Source organism: Typopeltis vanoorti, chromosome 15, assembly GCF_054136105.1.
Source record: "Typopeltis vanoorti isolate ZY-2024b chromosome 15, IOZ_Tvanoo_1.0, whole genome shotgun sequence".
NCBI lineage: Eukaryota > Metazoa > Arthropoda > Arachnida > Uropygi > Thelyphonidae > Typopeltis > Typopeltis vanoorti.
The window spans coordinates 108,929,980-108,954,416 of NC_143563.1; the positions used below are offsets into that span (position 1 = coordinate 108,929,980).

Here is a 24,437-nt window from a genome sequence, read left to right on the forward strand (position 1 = left end):
ACAGCTAATTTAGTGTTCCAACTAATTTCTCTCTTATTCCATATGAATTTATTCAGTTGACTTCCTACCATACCAGCTTTATTGATTCTGTTGTCTATTTCCATATTTAATTTACCATCTTCACTAAAAATCGTGCCTAAGTAGGTGAAATGTTTTACTTGTTCAGTAGGTTCTCCATTTACAATGCAGTTGATATTTTCAATGTTTCTGCCTATTTTCAAGTCCGCACTGTTAGCCTAGTGGCTGTGTGCATCACAACCATATGCCTGGGGAAGGAGTGTCCTAGGTTCGATTGCTGTCGGAGACGTGAGGAGCTGAAGGATCTTCCTCAGCCATAGCCAAGTTAGCCAGTCTTGGATGTGGACAGTAGAGTTTTTTCCCCAGTTTATCCTGGGGTTTTTCATCCTGCAAAATGGGCAAACCGGCATTTTGCCTATTTTGCAGGATGAGGTTTGAGGCCCGATGATTAATAAACCCTCGACACTGCAAGGTAAGAGAAAGATGAGATGAGACTAGCCCTTTTGAATTAAGCAGTACAGAAATTTTGGAATGGCTACCACTGCAAAATGTTTATACCTCCATATTTGAGTATTTCTGGTCGAATATCTACTCTAGCTGCCTTTCCAAATTTCAAATTTTTACTAGCTTCTTTACATTCCTGTTGAAAATTTTCTACTACTGTTCTGTTATTGCCTGGTTTAATAATCTTTTATATTACTCCAGACATCTAGGAAATCCTTATCTTTAGTTTTCATGTGACCTTTATCATCTCTGATCCCTTTTACAGTACTCTTTCCCTCATTTTTAAGCCTTTTCAATAACTTCCAGAACATTTTGCCATCTTCCTGATATTTACCTACTATATTCTTATCGAAATCTTCCCATTACTTGATTAACTACTTTTACACATCACTTTGCTCTTACATTTTTCTCTGTATTCTTTTAAGACATTTGCCGATTTATTTACTAGGCACTTTCGGGATGCTTTCTTCTTCTTCTTCACAAGTGCTTCTTTAACTTCTTGTGTTCACAGTGGTGTTTTTATTTTTCTATTCTTGCAAAACTTCACCACATGCCTCTTTGGGTTTGTTTTCAAACTGTTTCATTTTTTCTTCAATAATGTCTGTATAGTTGAGTCTACAGTGTACATGTAAAAGCAGCTCAACTTTAATTCTTTTCAATACTGTTCTTTTCATTATAATAAATTTAGTTTAATCTTTATCCAAGTGTGAGCAAACAAAGTTTGCACCTGAAAGTATCTTCAGGACTGGGGTAAGGTGGTACAACACCGGGCAACTCGTTGCAAAGGTGGAGCAAGCTAACATCACTCCTATCTCAGTATCTCCCATAATGCAAAACACATCTCCTTGCAGATATGTATAATGTTATGCATTAAGGGAAGGGCCACTACCCAGACTAGTTTCGACCTTTATTGAAGTCTCTTCAGTGGGAGCCAGGCCCAAGTGGAGATACCAGGCAGAAGCATTAGCAAGGTCATCTCTACCTATAGGAGTTGCCAAATGGTGTGCCACCTTTTTATTAAATTACTCCGGTGTTGTACCACCTTACCCCAGTCCTGAAGATACTTTCAGGTGCAAACTTTGTTTGCTCACACTTGGATAAAGGATTAAACTAAATTTATTATAGTCTAACTAAGTGAAAATTAAACTTTCAACATCTTTCTCTAAATCCAGAGTAATTTAATAAAAAGGTGGCACACCATTTGGGAACTCCTATAGGTAAAGATGACCTTGCTACTGCTTCTGCCTGGTATCTCCACTTGGGCCTGGTTCCCACTGAAGAGACCTAAATAAAGGTCGAAACTAGTCTGGATAGTGACCCTTCCCTTAATGCATAACATTATACATATCCGCAAGGAGATGTACTTTGCATTATGGGAGATACTGAGATAGGAGTGATGTTAGCTTTCTCCGCCTTTGCAACGAGTTTCCCAGTGCTGTACCACCTTACCCCAGTCCTGAAGATACTTTCAGGCGCAAACTTTGTTTGCTCATACTTAGATAAAGGATTAAACTAAATTTATTATAGTCTAACCAAGTGAAAAATAAACTTTCAACACTGTTTATCCTACTTAAAACTAAGTGATGATCAATTGCAAATCCTCTGTACAGTCTTGTATCTTGAACCAGCATGAAAATATCACAGTCCACAATGACAATTAATAAGGCTTTTCTTATTTCTTGTCTTCTCTCCACATAAACTTGTGCATATCCTTATGTCTGAACATCATATTAGTAATGGCTAGTCAATATTCTGAGCAGAAATCCAGGTTTGGATTTAGAGAAAGATGATGAAAGTTTATTTTTCACTTGGTTAGACTATAATAAATTTAGTTTAATCCTTTATCCAAGTGTGAGCAAACAAAGTTTGCACCTTAAAGTATCTTCAGGACTGGGGTAAGGTGGTACAACTTTTAGCCTTGTCCTTTTCTTCATATTTTCTCAAAATATTTCTATATGCCTGATTAGATTCACTTTCTACTGTGCTGTTTAGTCCATTTTCTTTATGTCAGCTGCTTGCTGTAGTGATTCAAAAAATTCTTCCACTTATTCCTTAGGAGAACCTTCAGTAGCACCATAAGTACAAATAAGTTTCATTGCCATTTCCCCATTTTAAAGTTTACCCACATAAATCTACTTGAAACTTCCTTCCAATAAAGAAGTTTATCTTCATAATTGGAGTTGAACGCTATTGCTACTCCTTCCTTTTCTTAATCATTATTTCATGAATATAACATCCTATACTTATTACTCAGTAAGATCTCACATGTTTTTGCCTTTTTTGTATCAGTAATGTTAATTTTGTTCACACGATATGTTTCCAATTCTTCTGCAAGTTTGACGTCCTTTCCATTAATACTTCCTTATACTGATGGTTCTTATTTTCAGTTCTTCTGATGGTGGATTTATTCTTCATCTTCTAGATGCTAAGTTGGAATTTGTTCCAGGAGCAGACTTTTTTGATTTCCATATGTCACTTAATACCAGTCCTTGGTTTTTATTCATTGATTTATGTGAATGGATGGTGGTAAATAATCCTTCGGAAGTATGGAATAAAAATTTTCTTTTACATAATGAACAATTGAAATATTTGCATGGTTCGTATTATAAGTATGGTTTGGCCAGACCAATTTTTTTATTTTTTATTTTTTTTTTTATGCTCGACATCTGCAGCGTTCCTTGTTTCCCAACTCAAATCCACTGTCTGTCCTATTTAGGCAAAACCACAAGAACATGGAACTCTACACGGTCTTGTCATAAATACTGTTACAACTTCCACACTGCCCACAGGAATTGCATAAGCCCATTCTGCTAGTGGTATTGTGCACAGCCAACATTCGTGTGTCTATCAGTAGCGATCTAGCTGTACAGAAACTCATAATCTTCCCACATGCAGTGGGAAGATTATGAATACTATGTAGCTGTAATAGCACTTCACTAGGTTGGAATACAGCTACCTGTTATTTTCAACATGCTAAAAACACTCAGGATCAGTAGGATGTTTGCATATTGGATTATTAACCATTATAACAATACAGAATACATATCTGACCACCAAATAACAGGTCAATCACTGTGTTAGGAAGCAACAATTTGTGAGGCCTGTGAAGGCATGCCTCTGCCGTAATTCTGTGAGAATGCAGAAAGGGATGTCACAAAAGATGAACGTTTCACAGAGAATGATGTCGTGTCTATCATCGTTCTATGGAAAACTTCCAAACACCACAACTTATGCAGCAGAGAGTAATAAAATCAAAGGCACTTCTCTGGTGGCATGAACAACTGACACAAAGATGAGAAGGTTTTCACCACTAAAGAGTCACTTAACCACCAAAACGATCAGATATATGCCCGAGATGGTCGCACATCACTTGGCATAGCATCCAGGATTCAGAGATCATCACTCCGTGCCATGATGGTTTAGTGCGTGGGAGGAGATGACATATTAGGGTATCCAAGTTGCATTTCTGTGAGAAAGTGGTCAAAACCCCACCAAAGTGTATTAAGACATCATGCTGAAACCTGTGATAAGGTCCTGAAGAACACCTTGTTTCATTGTAGGCAGTGGACCTTTCAACAGGACTCAGCCCCTGCACACAAGGCAAGGACCACACAATAGTGGTTAGAGGCAAATGTGTCCGACCACAAAGTACTAATTGGTTCGCTATCTGGAAGTCCTGATCTGAATTTGTTGGACTTCAAATTGTGGTCAGAGCTTGAGAAAGTAGCCTGCATGAAATGATACTCCAGCATTGCCAGCCTAAGGTGAATTTGGAGCAAACAGTGGCAGTGTTTCCATTGGATGCTGTGCATGCCGCCATCGATATGTGGCCTCACAGACTTCAGTGTGCATGAAAGCAAAAAGGGGACATTTCGAATATTGAGCTGCTATATGCATGTTATACAAGTTTTTAATGATTTACTGATATAAAGGTTTATGCACTGTTCACGTAACAGTATTTATAGTTATACTAGGTATGCATGCCTGGGTATTTGTAGAAAGATGTGGTATCTTTAGATCACAGGAGGCTGTGAATAGTTTGAATTGGTTTAAAAGTTTTGATGTCGTGAACTATGAAAAGAGATGATATTTTAATCAGTAGGCTGCCAATATATGGAATTGTTTCGCGTCTCTATATTCTGGCTATTGAGAGAGGAAGGATTTGAAAATAAAATCTGCCAAATGTTACTGTCTTATTTGAACAATATCTCCAATCCAATTTATTTTCAGTGGAATATATATATTTTTTTTAATATTTATCCCACACACAAGAGGTACAAGAACCTATAGCACACCAGTGCCATGTGTGAGGTGTAGATAAGGGCTGAGAGAGGAGAAACCTATTGACATTCTTTTTAAAGAACTGTAGGTTGAAAGTGTTGGGAAACACATCACGATGGAATAAATGAGGAAGAGGAGAAGTAGTTTCAATGAGTTTGCAGTTGTACTATAAAGGGATGTTGGACAGGCTTCTCTTGTTTTAACAGACCCAACAGCAAGTGGAAGAGTGATGATTTTCAATTCACTGGAACAGTGACTATGGAAGTACTTGTAGAAGAGAGACAGAGCTGAAACATTGTGTCTGTGAGATAGAGGATGAAACGAGCCTGTGAGAGGAAGGGTCATCTATGAGCTAAATTGCTCTCCTCTGGAACGCATCAAGAATTTTTAAGGCGGTTATAGGGGTACCACACCAAATATGTGCACAGTATTCTAAGGATGGGCAGATCTGGGATTTATATGGGTTAGTGTAAGCTGGATGGGTGTAAAATAGCTTCTTGAGTAGAAAAGAATGCCTAGCTTTTTGGAAGCTGAGGAAGATATCAATGTGATGTTTTGTTTTATGAGCAATAATTTGGACTTGCAATGGGCAGCTCCCTCTCCTCCTTCATGAGTATATGAGTATAAAATGTAAATGAGTATAAAACCATTGGTTTGGTGGAGAGATGTGGATGATATTTATTATTTGGAAATATGACCTCCCAAGTCTGCAACAATTTCTTCATTCCCTTAACTCTTACAAACCTATGAAATTTACATTAGGATTTTTAAAAAATGGAAAACTTCCTTTGCTTGATTTTCTCATCACTAAAATGTCCGACATTGGTGGTACTGTTCAGGTATATCATAAGTTTGCACATACAGGATGTTATCTTCAAACTCGTCCCTTCATCATTATCCTCAAAAATTAGACAGAATCCAGACCCTAAAGCATTAAGCAGTTTCTATTATAAAAAATGAGGAACCAACTCAAGAATGAACTTCAGACTCAAAATTTTTCTTATTCTCAATGGTTATTGCAAATAAAAAAATAAATAAATAAAAAAGTTAACAGATTTTATTTGCCAACAATCACCTTCTGTCATTAACTGCAGACAGCTTATGCATAACACATGATTTTGCATTTGTTAACATGAATTCATTTTTCCTTGTAACCATTTTTCAGCATTTAGTTAACTTTGTAATCTATTTATACATTTTTACTGTTTATTAAGGGCCTGTTGGTAGTGAAGAAGCACTGTCAATGATGTTGATAGAGGAACATGTCCCCATGACTTTGATGGTATTGAGATGGGGACATTAGTTTGATGGCTGACTTATAACAGACTGGATAAAAGTTTTCCTCCATGATATTGGATAGATACCAGATGAGTAGGACAGCTTGTAAGTGCAATATAAGAAAGATATTAATTAATTCTGGGGCACAAGCTCTTAGTACAAATGAAAGATATTATCTTGATCAGAGGACTTATTAGTGTCATGGCAAATAAGAATTTTTCAGATGCTGTTCTGAGGGAAGCATACTCAGGTGGTTTGTGGAATAGTAAGGGGAAATTTACCTCCATTGTCTAAATAACTGTTGGGGAAGAACACTGATGCAAAGAACCTTTATATGTCCTTTTTTCCATTAGTATGATAAAGAGAGAGAGAGGTGTGGAAACATTGTAGGGCACAATTTTTCCCAACAGCATGGCAAAGGACCAGGCTCAAGTGCCATTTTAGCAAGAGACAAGTTAGTGCATTTGACCCTTAAAAAATTTTGGCTGGAACCAATGACCTGAGAAGTGAGAAATATTGTATGAGGGAAGATGTGAAAGAGTTATTGGAAGAAGCGAAAAGAGTGGGGGAGGGAGAGTGAAGTTTGTGAGTCTGCTGCCACACTACTAAACAGACGAACTGAGGAGGGTGATAACTAATTAAGTTATAATACAGGTTGTGCAGAAAGAATGATATAGAGTTTATGGACCTATGACCTCAGTTTAACAGACAGAAAAATTTGTACAATGCAGATGGACTGCACTTAACCCAGCATTAGTAAGGTGGGAAAATGTAACAAAAGTGGTAAGGTGGGGTCCCACTTGCTTGCACACAACAGCCTGTCATCTATGGCGTCGAGTAGTGGGTTACGGGAAGGGAAGCTATACTGAGGCATGACTCACTGCCATGCATTGTTAAAAAGTTATAGTCAATTTAAAATCTTTGGGGTCTGTGACACTCCACCTTACTAACACTGGGTTAAATGAATTTCAAGTCAGTGTATAGAGAGCTTTGTTCACTGAGTGTGTGAAAGGGCAGAGTCACAAAAAATTAAGGAAATTACAGTAGATGCAGATGAGTGTGTGTGTGTGAAGGCATCTATGAAGAAAATGAACGTGTGAATGAACAAAAAATGCAGAATCTAGTCTCTCAGGCAACAATATTGAATGGAGTAGTCAATTCAAGATGGATGCAAAAGTGGTTGGGGGGGGGGGCCTAAGGGGATGCTACAGTTTCTATATACTAATGCTAGAAGCATCAGGAATAAGAGGGAAGAATTTTTGGCATTTATTATTGCAACCTTGCCTAACGTTATAGGCATAAGTGAGACTTTCTAACAGAAGATGATATAGTTAGAGGAATAGAATGTGATGAATTTAGTATTTTCAGGGAGGATAGAATAGATAAGATGGGATAGGGAAGGGAACTGCTGATGACAGGAGATCAATTGCAGCCAACAACAGTAGGAGTCAGTCAGGCGGATGGCAGTTTTTTTTGAGTCAATCGAGTGTCAGATTGAGACCAATGGGTCAAAATATAAAACTGGTTGCTGTTATAGACCAAGGGATGCCAAGGATGATGGGGAAGTGCATCAACAGATTAGTACAACGAATGTAAGTCGAGTAATTATTATGGGGGAACTTCAACCTCGGAGACAGACTCAATGGAAGAAAAATAACATGGCAGGAAGGAAGGAAGGAAATGGAATTTATACACTTACTGAGAAATAATTACTTGAAGAATGTGACAGAGGGGATTTTTCTTTTTCTTTTTTGCAGATCATACTTAATGATACTACTCATCCATCTAACTCCTGTGTGATTTACCTTCCTGACCTTGAGTATACACATTGTGATATTGCTTCCTCCAGATACCCACTGCCTATTTCCCCATGCACTGTGAACATTTTTCCCTTATAAATCTTTATGTCATGGTACTGCTTCAAGCTGCCTCCTAACTGTATCCTAATCACCTGCTTGTAATTCCACATATACCCTTTATTAACTTGAATTTACACATCTTTTGCTACATCCCAAGTCAAGACCATATAATCTCTTACCAATTTGGAAACAATGCTGCCACCTTAGATATGGACAAGTTTTCTGATTTTGTTACCAGATCCAACACTCTTACATCCCAAGTCCCCTCCATCACATGCTGCTTCAAGCTACAGACAGGTCTTCTGAACCGATAACAAGATCCTACACTCTCGGGATACAATCGGTATCTCAGGAGTGGTGGTACAAGAAAAGTTGGTCAAAAAGAGAATTCAGAAATGGGTGAATAAGAATATACTCTATAATGGACAGCATGGCTTTGTGAGGGGTCAGTTATGCCTTAGTAATCTACTAACTTTTTAAAAGAATGACTGCTGAGTTGGATAAAGGGAATGGATACATGATGATATTGCTGGGCAAAAGTATTTGACAGGATCTACATGGATCTGTTATGCAAACTGCAACAAATGAGAATGGATATGAAACTGGTGATATGGATAAAAAAGTGGCTGATGGACTGATACCAAAAAGTAGTATATGGATGAACAGAATCCATCAGAAGGTAGGTGACGAGTGGTATACTGTAGGGCTCTGCACTTGGACCACTACTGTTCAATTTATATATAAATGATATAATAAATAATCTGAATGGAGATATTTAGTTGTTTGTTTATGATGCAAAGTTGGGTAGGATAATAGTTAATCAGAGTGATGTAGAAAGCTTGCAGGATTATTTAAATAGGCTGACAGTATGGTCAAAACACAATACATGTCAATTTAATGTGGAAAAGTGTAAAGTTATGCATTTTAGGATACAAAGATTACAGCTGTGTATCACATTCAGAGAACTATAATCCAGGAAATTGATGAAGCCAGGGATTTCAGAGTAGTAGATAGAGTGTTGAAGTTCAGAGGGCATATTGCTAAAGTAGTCAGGGTAGCTCACAGGATTATTTGGTTATTGAAGAATATACTAACAAGCAGAGATAAGGGAGTTATCATTCCACTTTATAAAGCCTCGACACAACCACATCCGAATTACTGTGGTCAAGTCTGTTCACCTGGGTTTCTTGGGAATGAGGAAGTAGTGGAGAGGATCCAGAGGCAAGTGACCAAGATAGTAAGTAGTCTGTGGAATGCTCCCTATGAGAATAGGTTGAAGGTTTGTGGATTGCAAAAGTTAGTTCTTCAAGAATAGTGAATGGATAGGATGGGTTGCTGAGTCAGTTGCAAGTTTTTCTATGGTAACAGTTTCAAGGAGAGATACAATAGATATTGTGCTGATAGCTTGGGTCTTCCCCAGTGAGTCTTAAAAGTCCATGGAGGTTCCAGTGCAATAATAATAATAATATAAAAAATCTGCTTTAGATTTCCTGATTTTTGCAGTTTTTATGAGCTGTAGTGTAAGTTGAGTGAGGAGCTAGAGTCTTTAGTTTAGACTGCTATGGCACATTTATTGGAAAACCAATGCTTGAATAAGAGTCAAGCATTTTCAGTAGAATGGGGAAATCCCAAACGTCATCCCAATTAGCACCAGTGTAGGGCCAAAGAATACAAGGTTGAAATTGGCTGGGAGAAGGAGAAGAAGGATTAACTGCAGAAAAGGACAAAAGTTATATCACACTTGCCAAGAGGAAAGCTAACATCAACAGTGCATTTGGAGGGAAAACTAGATAAGAAAAGGTCCATGGTGTTGGGAGAATGATGAAAATTATCTGAAATTCTGATGGGTTGATAAACAACTTGTGTCAAATTGTTACTTACACCAAACAGTTTGGATTCTTTTCCAGATAGGCCTAAAAAGATGGAGAAGAGAAGTCAGTCTAAACTGTGGATGCTGAATCACCAAGAAAGATTAACTCACTGTTAGGGTAATCATACTATTATTATTATTATTCAGGCTTCCATGGAGTCAAAAGACTCATTGTGGAAGGACCTTCCTAGGAAACACAAAGTCTATCAAGACTCATTGAGGGGAGGTCCCCCCCAAGAAACACAAAGTCTATTATACCACTCCTTAAACTGATTGACCATTCTTGCTCGCACCACTCTATTAGGCAATGCATTCCATGATTCAACCACCCTCCATGCAAAGAAACCACTTCTCACCCTCTTGCTCACAGTTTCCTTTCGTAACTTCCAGGAATAGCCTCTTGTCATCACTCCTTCCCGATGTTCAACCAAGCAAAAGAACTCCCCAGTGTCAACCCTGTAACCACCTCTCAACAGTTTAAAACTCTCAATCATATCACTTCTCCTTCTTCTATCCACAAACTCTGCAGTCCACACTCCCTCAGCCAATCTTCATAACTAACATTGTACAGTCCTGAAACCATCTTTGTTATCTGCCTTTGTACCCTTTCCACAGTTAATTTATCCCCTTCATATCCTGGAGACCAAATATGAGAACAATAGTATAAGTATGGTCTGATCAGGGTCTTATACAACAGAATGATAACTCTTTTATCTCTGCAGGTCAGCGTCCTTCTCATTATTGCAGCAATCCTCTGTGTTACCTTCACCACCATTGCAATATCTCCCCTAAATTTCAGGTTTCTATCAATCATCAACCCCAGATCTCATCTCCCCTACTTCCTCCAGTATAGCTCCTCCAATAGAGTATGCAGCATCCCAAACCTCAAGACCTTACATTTTGCTGCATTAAACTGACACCCCCATTCATTTGCCATCTATCTAGCTTATTCAAATCCTCTTGCTGGGATACCAAATCTGCACTATTACTAATAACCCTTCCCAGCTTCACATCATCTGCAAACAACTGAATATCCCCCTGCAATCCACTGACAATATCATTGATATAAAGGTTAAACAATATAGGTCCCAGTACTGTAGGACCCCACTTGTAACCCTCTGCCTCCTTGAAACAGCCCCACCATACACAACTCTCTGATACCTATCGGACAGCCAATCCTGAATCCAGTTGACCAACCTGACATCCAAACCCATGTGCTGCAAGTTAAATATCAGCTTACCATGTGGCACCCTGTGAAATGCCTTCGCTAAATCCAAGAAAATGGCAGTATATGCCTTTCCCTCATCTACTGCTCTTGTAACTTTATTATTAAAAGCTAGCATATTGCTAAAACAAGAGTGCCCCTTCACAAATCTATGTTGACTCTCACAGATAACATTATCCTCATCTGCCCAATGCTGTATACAGTCCCTCACTACTTTCTCCAAGATCTTGACAACTACTGATGACACACAAACTGGCCTATAATTATACACTTCCAGTCTGCTACCGCCCTTATGCAATGACACTATCTTACCTTCCTTCCATTCCCTGGGCACTTTTCCTGTAGCCAGACTTTCATTGAAAAGCCTGGTCAAAGGAGCTGTCAGTTCTTTAGCACATTCTCTCAAAACTCATGGTGAAATACCATCCAGTCCCACAGCTTTAATGACATCCAGAGTACTCAGTATTTGAAACACGCTCTCCTCCTGCACCTCTAAACCTCGAACCTGCCCTATCCCTCTAGTATTAAAATTTACTCTTCCAGGATGAAATACTCTAATAAAGTGTTCATTGAACAATTCCACTAAGTCATCAGCATCAGTCACTCTATTCCCATTTTTATCAGACAATGTCATTCTTCCACAATCATTTCTCCTCCTACTGGCCACATAGTTAAAAAAATTCCCTAGGATTTTCTTTAGATTTTAGGGCCAATCTCTTCTCATATTCCAGTTTTACCTTCCTTACCATACTAGTCATTCTCATGGCCCGTGTCTTATAATCTTCATGCATCTGCTCTTCACCTGTCTCCTTATATCTCTTCCATAGCCACTTTTTCGTATGCAATTCCTCTTTAATATTGTTTGTCATCCACTTTACTCCAAATTGTGTCCTCTTATTCACTTGTGGAATACAGCTTACTATTGCTGCTAACAAATATTCTTTCACAATGTCCCAAGCACTAATGATATCCCAGCCTTCCAATTCCTCCCTCCATGAAACTTCTCCAAGTTGACATCTAAGACTATTATAATCACCTGCCATATAATTCCACATACGTTCCCGTGTCTTTGATACTCTTCTATGTCTATTCACCTTCCAAGTCAAAATCACATGGCCACCCTCTCCAACTGGTGGGAGAGATGTCATCTCGGTTATTATCAACTCTTCTGATACCATGACCAAATCCAAAACTCTTGAACCTCTTATTCCCTCCATTACATGTTGCTTAAGACATTTGTCCCTCAAGAATTCTAGAAATTCTATTCCTTTATTGCTACATGCATCTTCCTCTCCCCAATTTATACTGCTGTAGTTAAAATCTCCCATAACAATCATTCTTCTTGCACTTGCCAAGCTCAACTGTCTAAACATCTCCTGGTCCCCAGCCTCTGTGCTCCTTGGTTTGTATCAACACCCAACTAAATATCCTGTCTTCCCAACCTCTGCCTCACACCATATGCTTTCAAAATCATTAGTGTCACTGCCTTCCAAAGCCTCCACTCTTAAGAGGACATAACTCATCACTTATCATAAGCAGTACTCTACCACCACGCTTTCCCTTCATATCCTGCGAAAAATGCTGTAACCAGGCTGATGCTATCAGTGCCATCAATTCCTCTCCTTTATTCTGGATACTCCTGGCATTAGTATAAAGCATAAAAATGCCACTGTTTCTATACCCAGCATTATCCACTCTAAATTCCACTGGGTTAAGCGTTACCTGATGTCTTCCCCCTTCTCCCAAGTACCCATTCCCACAAGAGGCACTCCTGCTACCATCTACCCTGGGCATTCTAGTTTCACTGCATTGCCACACCGACTCGTTCAGAACAGCAATCTCTCCAGATACCTATTTCCTTCCTCATTCAAATGCAAGCAATCTCTCACATACAATTCCTTTCTGTCCTCAAATGCCCTCCATGCATCCACATATTCCAATCCTCTCTTCTGACACATTCTAGCTATTATGTAATTCAATATTACTGCTCTTCTGCTCAGCTCGTCACTATCATACCTAGGTAACACACACAGTATCTTTCCTCTCGGGGTCTTCTTTCATACAACCTCTAACAAGAATCTCATATCTCTCGCTGCCCAATTTACATTACCTCTCAAGTCATTTGTTCCTACCATCACAATCACCTCATCCACCCTTTCACCCCTCTTAATTGCCATAGCCACACTTTCTATCATTCCTCCTGGCAAACACTACTCATGCATCCTATCTTGAACACCACGTATCACTGAGTCCCCATACATTACACCTCTTACCACCCTGTTCCTCGATTGCTCCTATGCATCCCTCTCTCTCTCTCACTCTCTCCTCTAACACTTTCTCTCTGTGTTCCCCTACTTACTCTGGTTTTAGTGCTCCTTGCATTCTTCTCATTCCCTCTTTCCTCTTCTATCATTCCCATAATTCTCTCTCATTCCCTCTCTTCTGCTGTTCCTATTCTCTCCTCTTCTATCATTCCCATAATTCTCTCTCATTCCCTCTCTTCCATTGTTCCTATTCTCTCCTCTTCTATCATTCCCATAATTCTCTCTCATTCCCTCTCTTCTACTGTTCCTATTCTCTCCTCTTCTACCATTCCCATAACTCTCTCTTCGACTATTCCTATTCTCTCCTCTATCATTCCCATAACTCTCTCTCACTCCTACTCTGGTTTGCCTTGCATTCGTCTCTTCCATTCAATCATTCCACTTCAATCATTCCCATAACTTTCTCTCATTCCCTCTTTCTACGGTTTCCAATTCTCTCCTCTTCTACCATTCCCATAACTCTCTCTCATTCCCTCTCTTCTACTGTTCCTATTCTCTCCACTTTGATCATTCCCATAATTCTCTCTCATTCCCTCTCTTCTACTGTTTCCTATTCTCTCCTCTTCTACCATTCCCATAACTCTCTCTCATTCCCTCTCTTCTACTGTTTCCTATTCTCTCCTCTTCTACCATTCCCATAACTCTCTCTCATTCCCTCTCTTCTACTATTCCTATTCTCTCCTCTATCATTCCCATAACTCTCTCTCACTCCTACTCTGATTTGCCTTGCATTCGTCTCTTCCATTCGCCCACTTCGATCATTCCCATAACTTTCTCTCATTCCCTCTCTTCTACGGTTTCCTATTCTCTCCTCTATTACCATTCCCATAACTCTCTCTCATTCCCTCTCTTCTACTATTCCTATTCTCTCCTCTATCATTCCCATAACTCTCTCTCACTCCTACTCTGATTTGCCTTGCATTCGTCTCTTCCATTTGCCCAATCTCATCTTTCACATTTCTCATCTCATTCCCTAGACCTTGACAGCACACTGTTTCTCAAACTTCTGATATATGCATACCCCTTCTTAAATTTTCATTATTACCAAGTACCGCCTTATCAAATATTAAATAAATAAAGTGTGTTTCATTGTAAATGTCTATTTTATTTGAATTTATGTGTTCATTTAAACAAAAAATATGATTTATTTTTAATAGAACAAAATTTGGAATAGGTTCCTCTTCATTTCCCATCCATGAAAATCCACATTTCAAGTAATTTATATCATACGAAGATTTTCATTTTCTTCTTAGGTGGTTCTCTACAGATGTCAGATGAAACACCCTTATCAATTTCATTTAATCCAGATGCAATATCAACGTTTTCTTGTTGCTTACACCTATTTGTATTTGCTATATTGCTCTCTTCTGTGGTTTATAAATCCAATCTTTAACCAATGATCCATACTTAAGAATTTGAAAGCTAAAAAAATTACCATAAATTTATCTACTCGAATATAACTCACACTTTTTTCCCAAAATTAAAGCTAAAAAATCGTGGTGCGAGATATATGCAGGGATTTTCGGAAACTAAAGTTTTCAGGAAAAAAACTGCAAATGGTGCAACTTAGCAAGAAGCTTCTACTCGCTATCGCTACTTTAGGCATCGAGAACAGTTTCCTTGTGTGCATCAAAGTCATCTACCCAAATAGCTTCATCTTCTTTCCCATTATTTCAAGCAAAAATTACCAGTAATTTACAAGACTTGAGATATATAGAGCAGCTATGAAGAAGTGCATATGATTGGTGCGGTATTAACAAAAGATCGCACAAACCAAAGACAAATTAGAAATTTGAAATGCTAATTCTCTTCAACCGAATTGCATAATATTTGAAACACATTCACTATATATTTCTTAGTTTTAACACGTTCACGACGGGGTGGTGTCAACCGGCAACATATGGTTTTGCTTGAGAAACTGAATCTATACAGCAGTTTCTGTTGGAGGGGGAGATGTGATTCATTAGTTAGTGCTGTTTTTATCTCAGTTGTCTCTAATTGCACGATTTGTTGAGAAATATAACGATTCCATGCATTAACGATGCATAGTCGAAAATTGCCATATCCCCCTGAAGACCTTTCGCATCCCCCCCCCTGGGGTACGCATACCATACTTTGAGAAACACTGCCCTAGACATTCCACCTGATCTTTCAGCTCATCTATCTCTCTCCACAAGTCAGCCACTCTATTTGCCATTCATTCTCCCAACTGAGACCATCTCCAAAAACTTCACAATCCTTCAACCTTTCCACACTTCCTACTCTCATTATTTTATATTTTTCTCGCCCTCTATCATACCACTCATCTCTCTACATGAAGAATCTCCTGCCTCTGACTCAATGAGGTCAGTTATAGTCTCAACGAGTCAGTCATCTCTGACTCACCAAGTTCCTCCCATTGCCTGCCTTTTGCTAGATAGTTATTTTAATTTTAACTTAGTATAAAAGTGATCTGTTCTTACTTGACAGCCTCTGTTTACACTAATATCAAAAGGCCTTACAAGAAGACTTGAATAAACTAAGTGAATGGGCACGGAAATGGGGATACGAGTTCAATGTTGCAAAATTTGAGAAACAAGATGGGATGTAGAATTTTTGCTTGGTGAAGATATATTGTTGGAGGTGGAGGAATGTCGAGTATGAGGAAAGATTGAGAAGATGCAACTTGCTGAGTCTGGTGGACAGGAGGAAGAGGGGAGATATGATAGAGACCTACAAGTTGGTAAGGGGTTGTTTTAGGATCAATGCTGGAGAAGTTTTACAGCAAATTGTGCGAGATCAGGGTAGAACCAGAGGTCATCCCTGAAAACTGTATAAAGAGAGTGTGAGTAGGGGAGTGAGAGGCAGGTTTTTTTCGTGCAGAGTTGTGAATGATTGGAATGCCTTGCCTGAGAGTGTGGTGTCTGCAAGGAGTTTGAGTGTGTTTAAGACACGGTATGATGAGATGTGTGTGTGATAAAAGGACCTCCCAGATGAGTCTTTGACTCCATGAGGTCTTGGGGTAATAATAATAATAATAGAATCCACGAAAAGAGTCACTAACTTCATGAAGGTCGGATGTTAATAATAATAAAACTATGCCTTTTTCATTAAAAAAAAATATTATATATATATATATATTTTAAAGGGGTGCTTAAGGGTCAAAGCTGTATAACTTAGAGGAAATTCCACGCAGCCTTTAGAGGAATGCGGAGAACCGACCAGGGCTTCTGACCTAATGTCCAATCTTCAACATATCGTGGTGCACCCTGTTGGGTATCCACTTGGATACTGAACGAAAGAGGATGGGCTGGCAATTTGGAATTTAGCCGAGCAACTTGTAATCTTATTGGTTAATCCAAAATAAAAAATGATGGTACAACATGACAAAATTTCATGCCGGCTAGGGCATCACCCGGTTAAACAAGACACCCATTGTTTTCGCCAGGGAACCAGGGTGAACAGCGAAAAGTCAGCTACTGGAACAAATCTGAAAACAAACCCCAACTCAACATCACCAGAGTTAAAGATCGGTACTATCAACGTTAGAAGCCTGAATGGCAAAGAAATGGAGCTAGTTAAAGAATTAGATAAGTAGCAGATCGACATAATAGGGATGACAGAAACAAAAAAGACAAAAAACTGGCGAGATCTTTCTGAGCAATAAATACAAAATGTTATATTCAGGCAATGACAATCAAGGAAAAGAAGGTGTAGCCATAGTATTCAACACAAAATATGAGGCTAAATCTTCTTGAATGGCAGGCAGTCTCAAGTAGAGTGATGTGCGCAAATATCAGAATGGGGAACTGGACAATGAGACTTATTTGTGCCTATGGTCCCACAGAAGGTTCTACTAAGGTAGAAGTGGAGGAATTTTTTGAGGCTTTAGAAAAAGCAACTGACACAATGAAAAATGAAAAGTTGGTCCTTGTTGGGGATCTAAATAGCAGAGTAGGAAATGATTGTGAGACATACAAAAATATTTCAGGGAAATTTGGAGAAAAGAGCAAAGCTAATAATAATGGCAAATATCTGTTGGATTTCTGCTCAGGACATGGACTGGTTATTACTAACACCATGTTCCAACATAAAAATGTGCACAAATTCACATGGAGAGAGGAGGCTAGGAATAAGAAAAGTCTCATTGACTATGTTATTGTTGATAGTGATGTTTTATCCCTGGTGCAGGACACCAGAGTCTACAGAGGATTTGAAATTAGAAGTGATCACTATTTAGTCTTGAGCAGGATAAAATTTGATTTCATATTGAAAAGAATAACATTTAAGAAAGTTTTAAAGCGAATAAAAGTTGAGCAGCTTTCAGATGTGAACTGTAGACTAAAATACACAAAGATTATTGAATATTATTGAAAAGAAGAAAGCATATCAAAAGTTCCTGTCAAATAAGTCAGCTTGTGCTCTTAGAGAATATAGAGACAAATGCAAGAATGATAAATACTGTGTAAAACTAGCTAAACAAAAGTCATGGGAGGACTTTGGCAAGAATATAGAAAATAAATATCAAGAAGGTGGCAAAATATTCTGGAGGTTGTTGAAGAAGCTTAGGAATGGAGGAAAGAGTGCTGTAAAAAGAGTTAGAGATGATAAAGGTGACATGAAAATGGGAGAAAAAGATATCCTTGAAGTATATGGAGTAATTACTTTGAAAAACTGCTAAATGAAACAAGCAGTGATGACAGCACACTGGTAAAAAACACTGACCAGGCATGCAGTCACGAATACATATCCATACTTGAAGTAGAAAAAGCGATCAAAGGCTTGAAATGTGGAAAGGCAGCAGGAGTAGATGATATTCGACCAGAAATGCTGAAGTATGGTGGTATAAGAGTCTTACAGTGGCTGCACTGCATAGTTCAGAAAGCCAGGACAGAGGGACGAATTCCCGATGATTGGAGTAGAGCTCTCATAGTACCCATATATAAAAAGGGGAAAAAAATGATTGTGAGAATTACAGAGGTATTTCCCTACTGAGTGTTACTGGCAAGATCTATGCAAGTATACTTGAGAAAAGGTTGAGAAGAACTGTGGAAGAAAAGCTTGGTAAAGAACAAACTGGATTCAGGCCAAACATAGGCTGTCAGGATCAGATCTTCACTTTACGACAAATAGTTGAGAAAGCATGGGAATATAACAAAGATCTGTATTTAAGTTTTGTCGATCTGGAAAAGGCATATGAAAAGGTTCCAAGAGAGAGAAGCTATTCAATACGCTACAGTTATATGGTGTCAATGGGGCATTATATCCAGCAATACTTAGCCTGTATTTGAGTTGTAAGTCAGCAGTTAGAATTGAAGGAAGTATGGTTTAATGTTAAATTTGGTGTGAGACAAGGATGTACATTATCCCCTCTGTTATTCATTATCTATATATTGATCACATTATGAAGGAATGTGGTATTAAACATGATATCTGAATTGGAGATGTTAATGTCAGCTCTTTGCTTTATGCGGGCGATGTTATACTTCTAAATAAATCTGCTACAAGTCTGCAAGATTCTCTGACTAAATTGAATAGCTGTTGTAATAGATATGGTATGAAGGTCAGCATTAAAAAGACAAAGACAATGAAAATAGGTAGAATTGTTGAAAATGTCAACTGCGTTGTGAACAGGGAACCTGTGGAATAAGTAAAACATTTCATCTACTTAGGCACAATGTTTACTGAAGATGGTAAATTAAATAAAGAAATAGACAACAGAATCAACAAAGCCGGTATGGTGGGAAGTCAATTGAATAAATTCATATGGAATAAGAGAGAAATTAGTCAGAACACTAAATTAGCTGTATACAAGAGAGTTTTCAAACCAATTTTAACTTATGAATCTGAGAGCTGGATCAGAAGTAAAATGATTGATCAAAATTGATCAAAGACTGGAGACCACAGATATCAGAGTCCGGAGAAAGATTACAGGCATGAACAGATAGCATCAATGGCAATATCATATTAAAAACAGGGATATTAAGAAAGAACTTGACATTGTCAGCATCTAGGAATGCGTTAGCAGAGCTACTCTCAGGTGGTATGGTCACTTAAACAGAATGGACAAAGAAAAATTAGCAAAACAAGTGTTCTCTGCCAGGTTGGTAGGAAAAAGACCCACAGAAAGACCAAGATATAGGTGGATTGATATGGTACAATGTGCCTTAGACAATAGAAATATAAGATCTGATAATGATAATATTGAAGTCTTGACAAGTAACAGACTAATTTGGAGGAAAATTGTAGATAGGAAGTTAGTAATGATGTAAATTTTTCATGTAGTACTCTCATATCCTGTACACCCCTTGAGGGCACATGTCAGGAATTTGATGATGATGATGACGATGTATTCCAAAGGAATGTGCCAAGGAGTTGACACCGACCTTGAACATATGTTTTTAATACGAGTCTTGCGCCAGGTCAAGTTCCTAAGGAGTGCAAGATTGAGCCACTATATAAAGGAGGTGATAGTACTCAAGCATCAAACTATAGGCCTATCTGTGTATCAGGTGTTATAGTTAAGTTGTTGGAGAAGCTTGTAAGAACTAGGATTCAGAATTGGGTTGACAACAATGGTATTATCTTTCATGAACAGCATGGATTTACTACAGGGAGGTCATGTTTTAGTAATCTACTTACTTATTACAATAAGGTGACTACTTCCATGGACAGAGGAGAAGGATATACAGTAATATACTTATATTTTGCAAAGGCTTTTGACAGATTACCGCATGATAAGTTGATAGTAAAACTGGAGTGGATGGGGTTGGATATTAAATTGGTGCATTAGATTGGGCTATCTGATAGGAATCAACAAGTTGTGTATGGGGGAGCAATATCCAGGAAAAGGAAAGTTACTAGTGGTGTGCCTCAGAGGTCTGTTTTGGGGCCATTTCTGTTTAACTTTTATATTAATGATATTGGTGAAGATTTGGATGGAAATATTCAGTTGTTTTGCAGATGATGCAAAGTTGGGATGACCCATATAGAGTAGAGAAGATGTTGTGGCCTTACAAGAAGACTTGAATAAATTGAGTGATTGGGCACAGGAATGGGAATGCGAGTTCAATGTTGGAAAATGTAAGGTTTTAAAATTTGGAAAACAAAAATGGGATGCAGAATTTATGCTTCGTGGGGATACATTGTTGGAGGTGGAGGAAATGAGAGATCTGAGGGTAACAGTGGATAAGGATCTGAAATTTAGGGGGACACATAGCCAGAATTATGAAGACAACACAAAGGCTTCTGGGAATGATGTGGAGGACACTGACTTGTAGAAGTAGGGAGATTCTTGTTCCATTGTATAAGGCTTTGATTAGGCCACACATGGACTATTGTGACCAGATTTGGTCACGCAATTTTCAGAAGGATGAGATGTTGGAATGGGTCCAGTGGCGACTGACTAAGGTAGTTTCTAACCTCTGGAATTTCGTGTATGAGGAAAGATTGAGAAGATGCAACTTGCAGAGTCTGGTGGAGGAGGAAAAGGGGAGATATGATACAGACCTACAAGTTGGTAAAGGGTTGATATAGGATCAATGATGGAGAGGTTCTAGAGAAAATAGTGGGAGATCAGGGGAGAACCAGAGGACATCCCTGGAAACTCTATAAAGAGGGTCTGAGTAGGGGAGTGAGAAGCCTTGATAGGACCTCACTTGCCTAATGCATGCAAGTCTGGTCTCCTGGCTTCCATAGTAATTCTGATACAGTGGAGAGTACAAAGGAGAGTGAAATACAAATTATGAAAACAGATTGAAAATTTGTCGACTGCAGACACTAGCAAACAGGAGAAAGAGGGATATGATTGAGACTAACAAACTTCTGAAAGGGTTATATAAGATTTCAGTATATGGAATTTTCATTTTATACAGGATGGAAAAGGAACAAGAGTAGAGTCTTGGAAGTTGAGAAGGAATGCTATCAAGAAGGAAGTGAGGGGTTACATTTTTCTCTCACAGTGGTCATGACTGGAAGGGATTGCCACTGGATGTGGTGTATACAAGTAGTGTGAATGAATTCAAGAACAGTTATGAGAGCTGGCACAGATAGTATAGCTTCCCTTGATGAGTTCATGACTCCCTGGAGGTCTGTCTTAATGTTTTGTAACTGTTCATAGATTCAATCATTGCTTTCTCTTCCCACTTCTGAAACATATAATGCTATTTTATATGGTTATTCCCCCACAATCAGTCCTTGGAGGTATCACATAATAATAATATTTCTATTCACAATTTTACAAAGTTACTCAAGGCTTGGAGAATTACTTGATGAACAAAATCCTTAGTATGAACAATTTCTGAGACCTAGAATAGACTTTCTGCATTTTCAACTCCATAACAGTCATATTATAATGATGATAATCAATTTCACTAGATCATCTAGGGAATGATAGAACTTTTTACACTTTGCACCTCCAATAAGCAGGGAAGTGGCCTCACAATAGGCAATACAATTCACCTTCAAACTGAACATTTACAAACATTTTACACATGGTAGGATTCAAATTAGTCCAACAGCATGTTGGTTTGAAAGTCGGTATGCTATCCACCAGGTCAGCATAGTTATCTAAATGTGACTATCAAAATAAAAACACTGCTCTTTCTTTTTGAATGTGACTCATGCATGGCAATGATGTGATTCACATTTCTAATGTGATAACACATTAGAATTCTGTTGCCCAAATGCGCGACTATCCAAATGTGTGGCTACTGATGTAAAAAAAAAAAAAAAAAAGCTCATCTGAGCGTATAATAAAAGCGGTGTTTATATTTTTAGAAAATTTGTTGGCATTTAAGGAGTTCGTAATATAATTATTTGAAAACTTCAAAATATTCATCATTCAAAGATGGTGATAATCATGTCCTAAGAATTAAAAAAAAAAAAAAAACTGATAGCAAATTCAAATCTATTACTGTTCAGCAACTAGTTACAAACATTTGTTCAAATTTCAAATGAGGTCTGCAAATTTTTTGAAGTGACAATTTAGCTAAAACATATGAGTGAGGTAGGATATGTCGCATTTAAAAATAAACGTTTCACTTACGTATCGTGTATCCCTTTTGCCCATTGCACAGTTCAATACTTTTCATAAAGACAGATTTACAATTAAAAGCACCTTTAATTCTGAAAAATAATTTCTAAAAAAAATTCCCACAAATAGCTATTGCAAATAAAATAAATACCACTCAAATAATACATTCTAAACGAATCCACAATCCATCAGTTAGCACCTATACACAACCTGCACAAACACAAGCGACACCTTACGTTCATCATCATTATCATTATCAGCCATTGCAGATCCGCTGCTGGATGAAGGCCTTTCCAAGAGTACTCCAAAACTGTCTGTCCATGGCTCTCCTTTTCCATGTCACTCCTGCAAATCTGATGATATCATCAAACCACAGTGATTTGGGTCGGCGTCACGGTCGTTTTTCCTCTCGTAGAATCCAACCCAGTACTTACCCCTTTTGTCCATCGTTGATCTTGTCTTCGAGCAATACGCGATCACATTGATTCAGATGTTTCACTCTTCCTATGATGTCAGAGACTTTGGTTTGATTTCTAATCCATGTATTCCTTTTGTGATTTAATCTTCTGATACCAAGCATAGTTGAGTGTAAGAATGTGTATAATATGCCCGAGCTAGTACGAAGGACAACAAATCAGAATGGGACAGTTAGTATAAGGCATCAAAATAGGAGTGGGACTAACGAGCTTCTGCATTTCATGTATACTAATGCCAGGAGTATTAGGAACAAGAAAGAAGAATTTTTGGCCTTGATTGGCTCTTCCTGCCTACAGATTATTGGCATTAGTGAAACATGGCTGACAGAAGATGATATAGCTAGTGGGATTGAATGTGAAGGGTATAGTGTGTTCAGGGGACAGAGAGATAAAACGGGGGGAGGAGCATTATTGATGAAAACTGATGAACTGCAGCCAAGGAGAATAGAAGTTGAACTGTAGGATAGAGAAAATAGCACATTTGAGGCTATTTGGTATGAGATTGAGACTAGCAGAACAAAATATACAGTTGGGTGCTGCTATTGACAGGTGATGGAATAGATGATGGAGACAGTATGCATAAGCAAATAGAAGAAATGAGTGGAAGGAGGGTGATTATTATGGGGGATCTCAACTATGGTGATATTGATTGGAAAGAGGAGAGGTCACATGGGAGGAGGAAGGAATTGGATTTTATGCAGTTATTAAGGGATAACAATCTGAGACAGCATGTAATAGAAAACACTAGGGATTGGAGAGCGCTTAACCTAGTAATTGCATCTGAGAATTTGACTGTAATGAATATGACCATGTTTCCACCAATTGGTGAGAGTGATCACAAGGTCTTGACCTGTGAGGTGGCTAAATGTGTGGAATTTTCAATTAAGACAGGATACATGTGGAATTACCTGGCTGGTAAGTATGACAAGCTTAGGAGAATGCTTGGTTCAGTGCCATGGCATGTAAGCAAGGGCTGGTAGTGCATGGGAACTGGTTAAGGGAGGTAATGGCAGAGTGTATACCTAGAATCCGAATAGTAAATCAAGTAGGGATTAACTAAATCTGCAAAAAAGAAACAACTGTGGAGGGAATTTAAGGAGAAATGTGACCTGCAGGCACACGAACGGTATAATGCTCAGGCGAGAAGGGGTACGAGTATGGTAAGAAAAGCAAAAGCTGATTATGAAAGATAATTAGCCATTAGATAATTGACCAAAGCGAATACGGGTCTTACGTGAAGCGGCTAAAGAATTGTGAGTGCCCTTGACCATTTTGTTTAATTTGAGTCTCCGGTCTGAGTTAGTCCCGAGGGGGATGGAGAGAGGGGCAAATATTTCCACTGCATAAAGGAGGTTCCAAGACTGCTGTTACAAATTACCGACCGATTAGCATTTCAGGAGTCGTTGTCAAGGTCTTGGAGAAAGTACTCAACAAAAAAATACAGGAATGGATAGATGAAAATGGGATACTGTATGGGGGAAAGCATGGTTTTGTGAAGGGTAGATCATGCCTCAGTAACTTGCTGACGTTTTATAACACAGTGAAGGCTGAACTGGATAAGGGAATGGGTTAACAGTGATACAGCTGGT

General features: G+C 38.4%; 1 protein-coding gene across 1 annotated transcript in view; it reads right to left on the reverse strand.

The window, feature by feature from the left end:
• LOC150099065 (uncharacterized) overlaps positions 1 to 22,579 on the reverse strand; it is a 232,469-nt gene extending 209,890 nt beyond the window's left edge. The window contains exon 1 of the mRNA XM_090405542.1: positions 22,385 to 22,579. Within this exon, the coding sequence (XP_090261668.1) occupies positions 22,385 to 22,408 (24 nt within the window). The 5' untranslated portion in view covers positions 22,409 to 22,579. The remainder of the gene's footprint in view (positions 1 to 22,384) is intronic.
• Between the last annotated feature and the right edge of the window lie 1,858 nt (positions 22,580 to 24,437).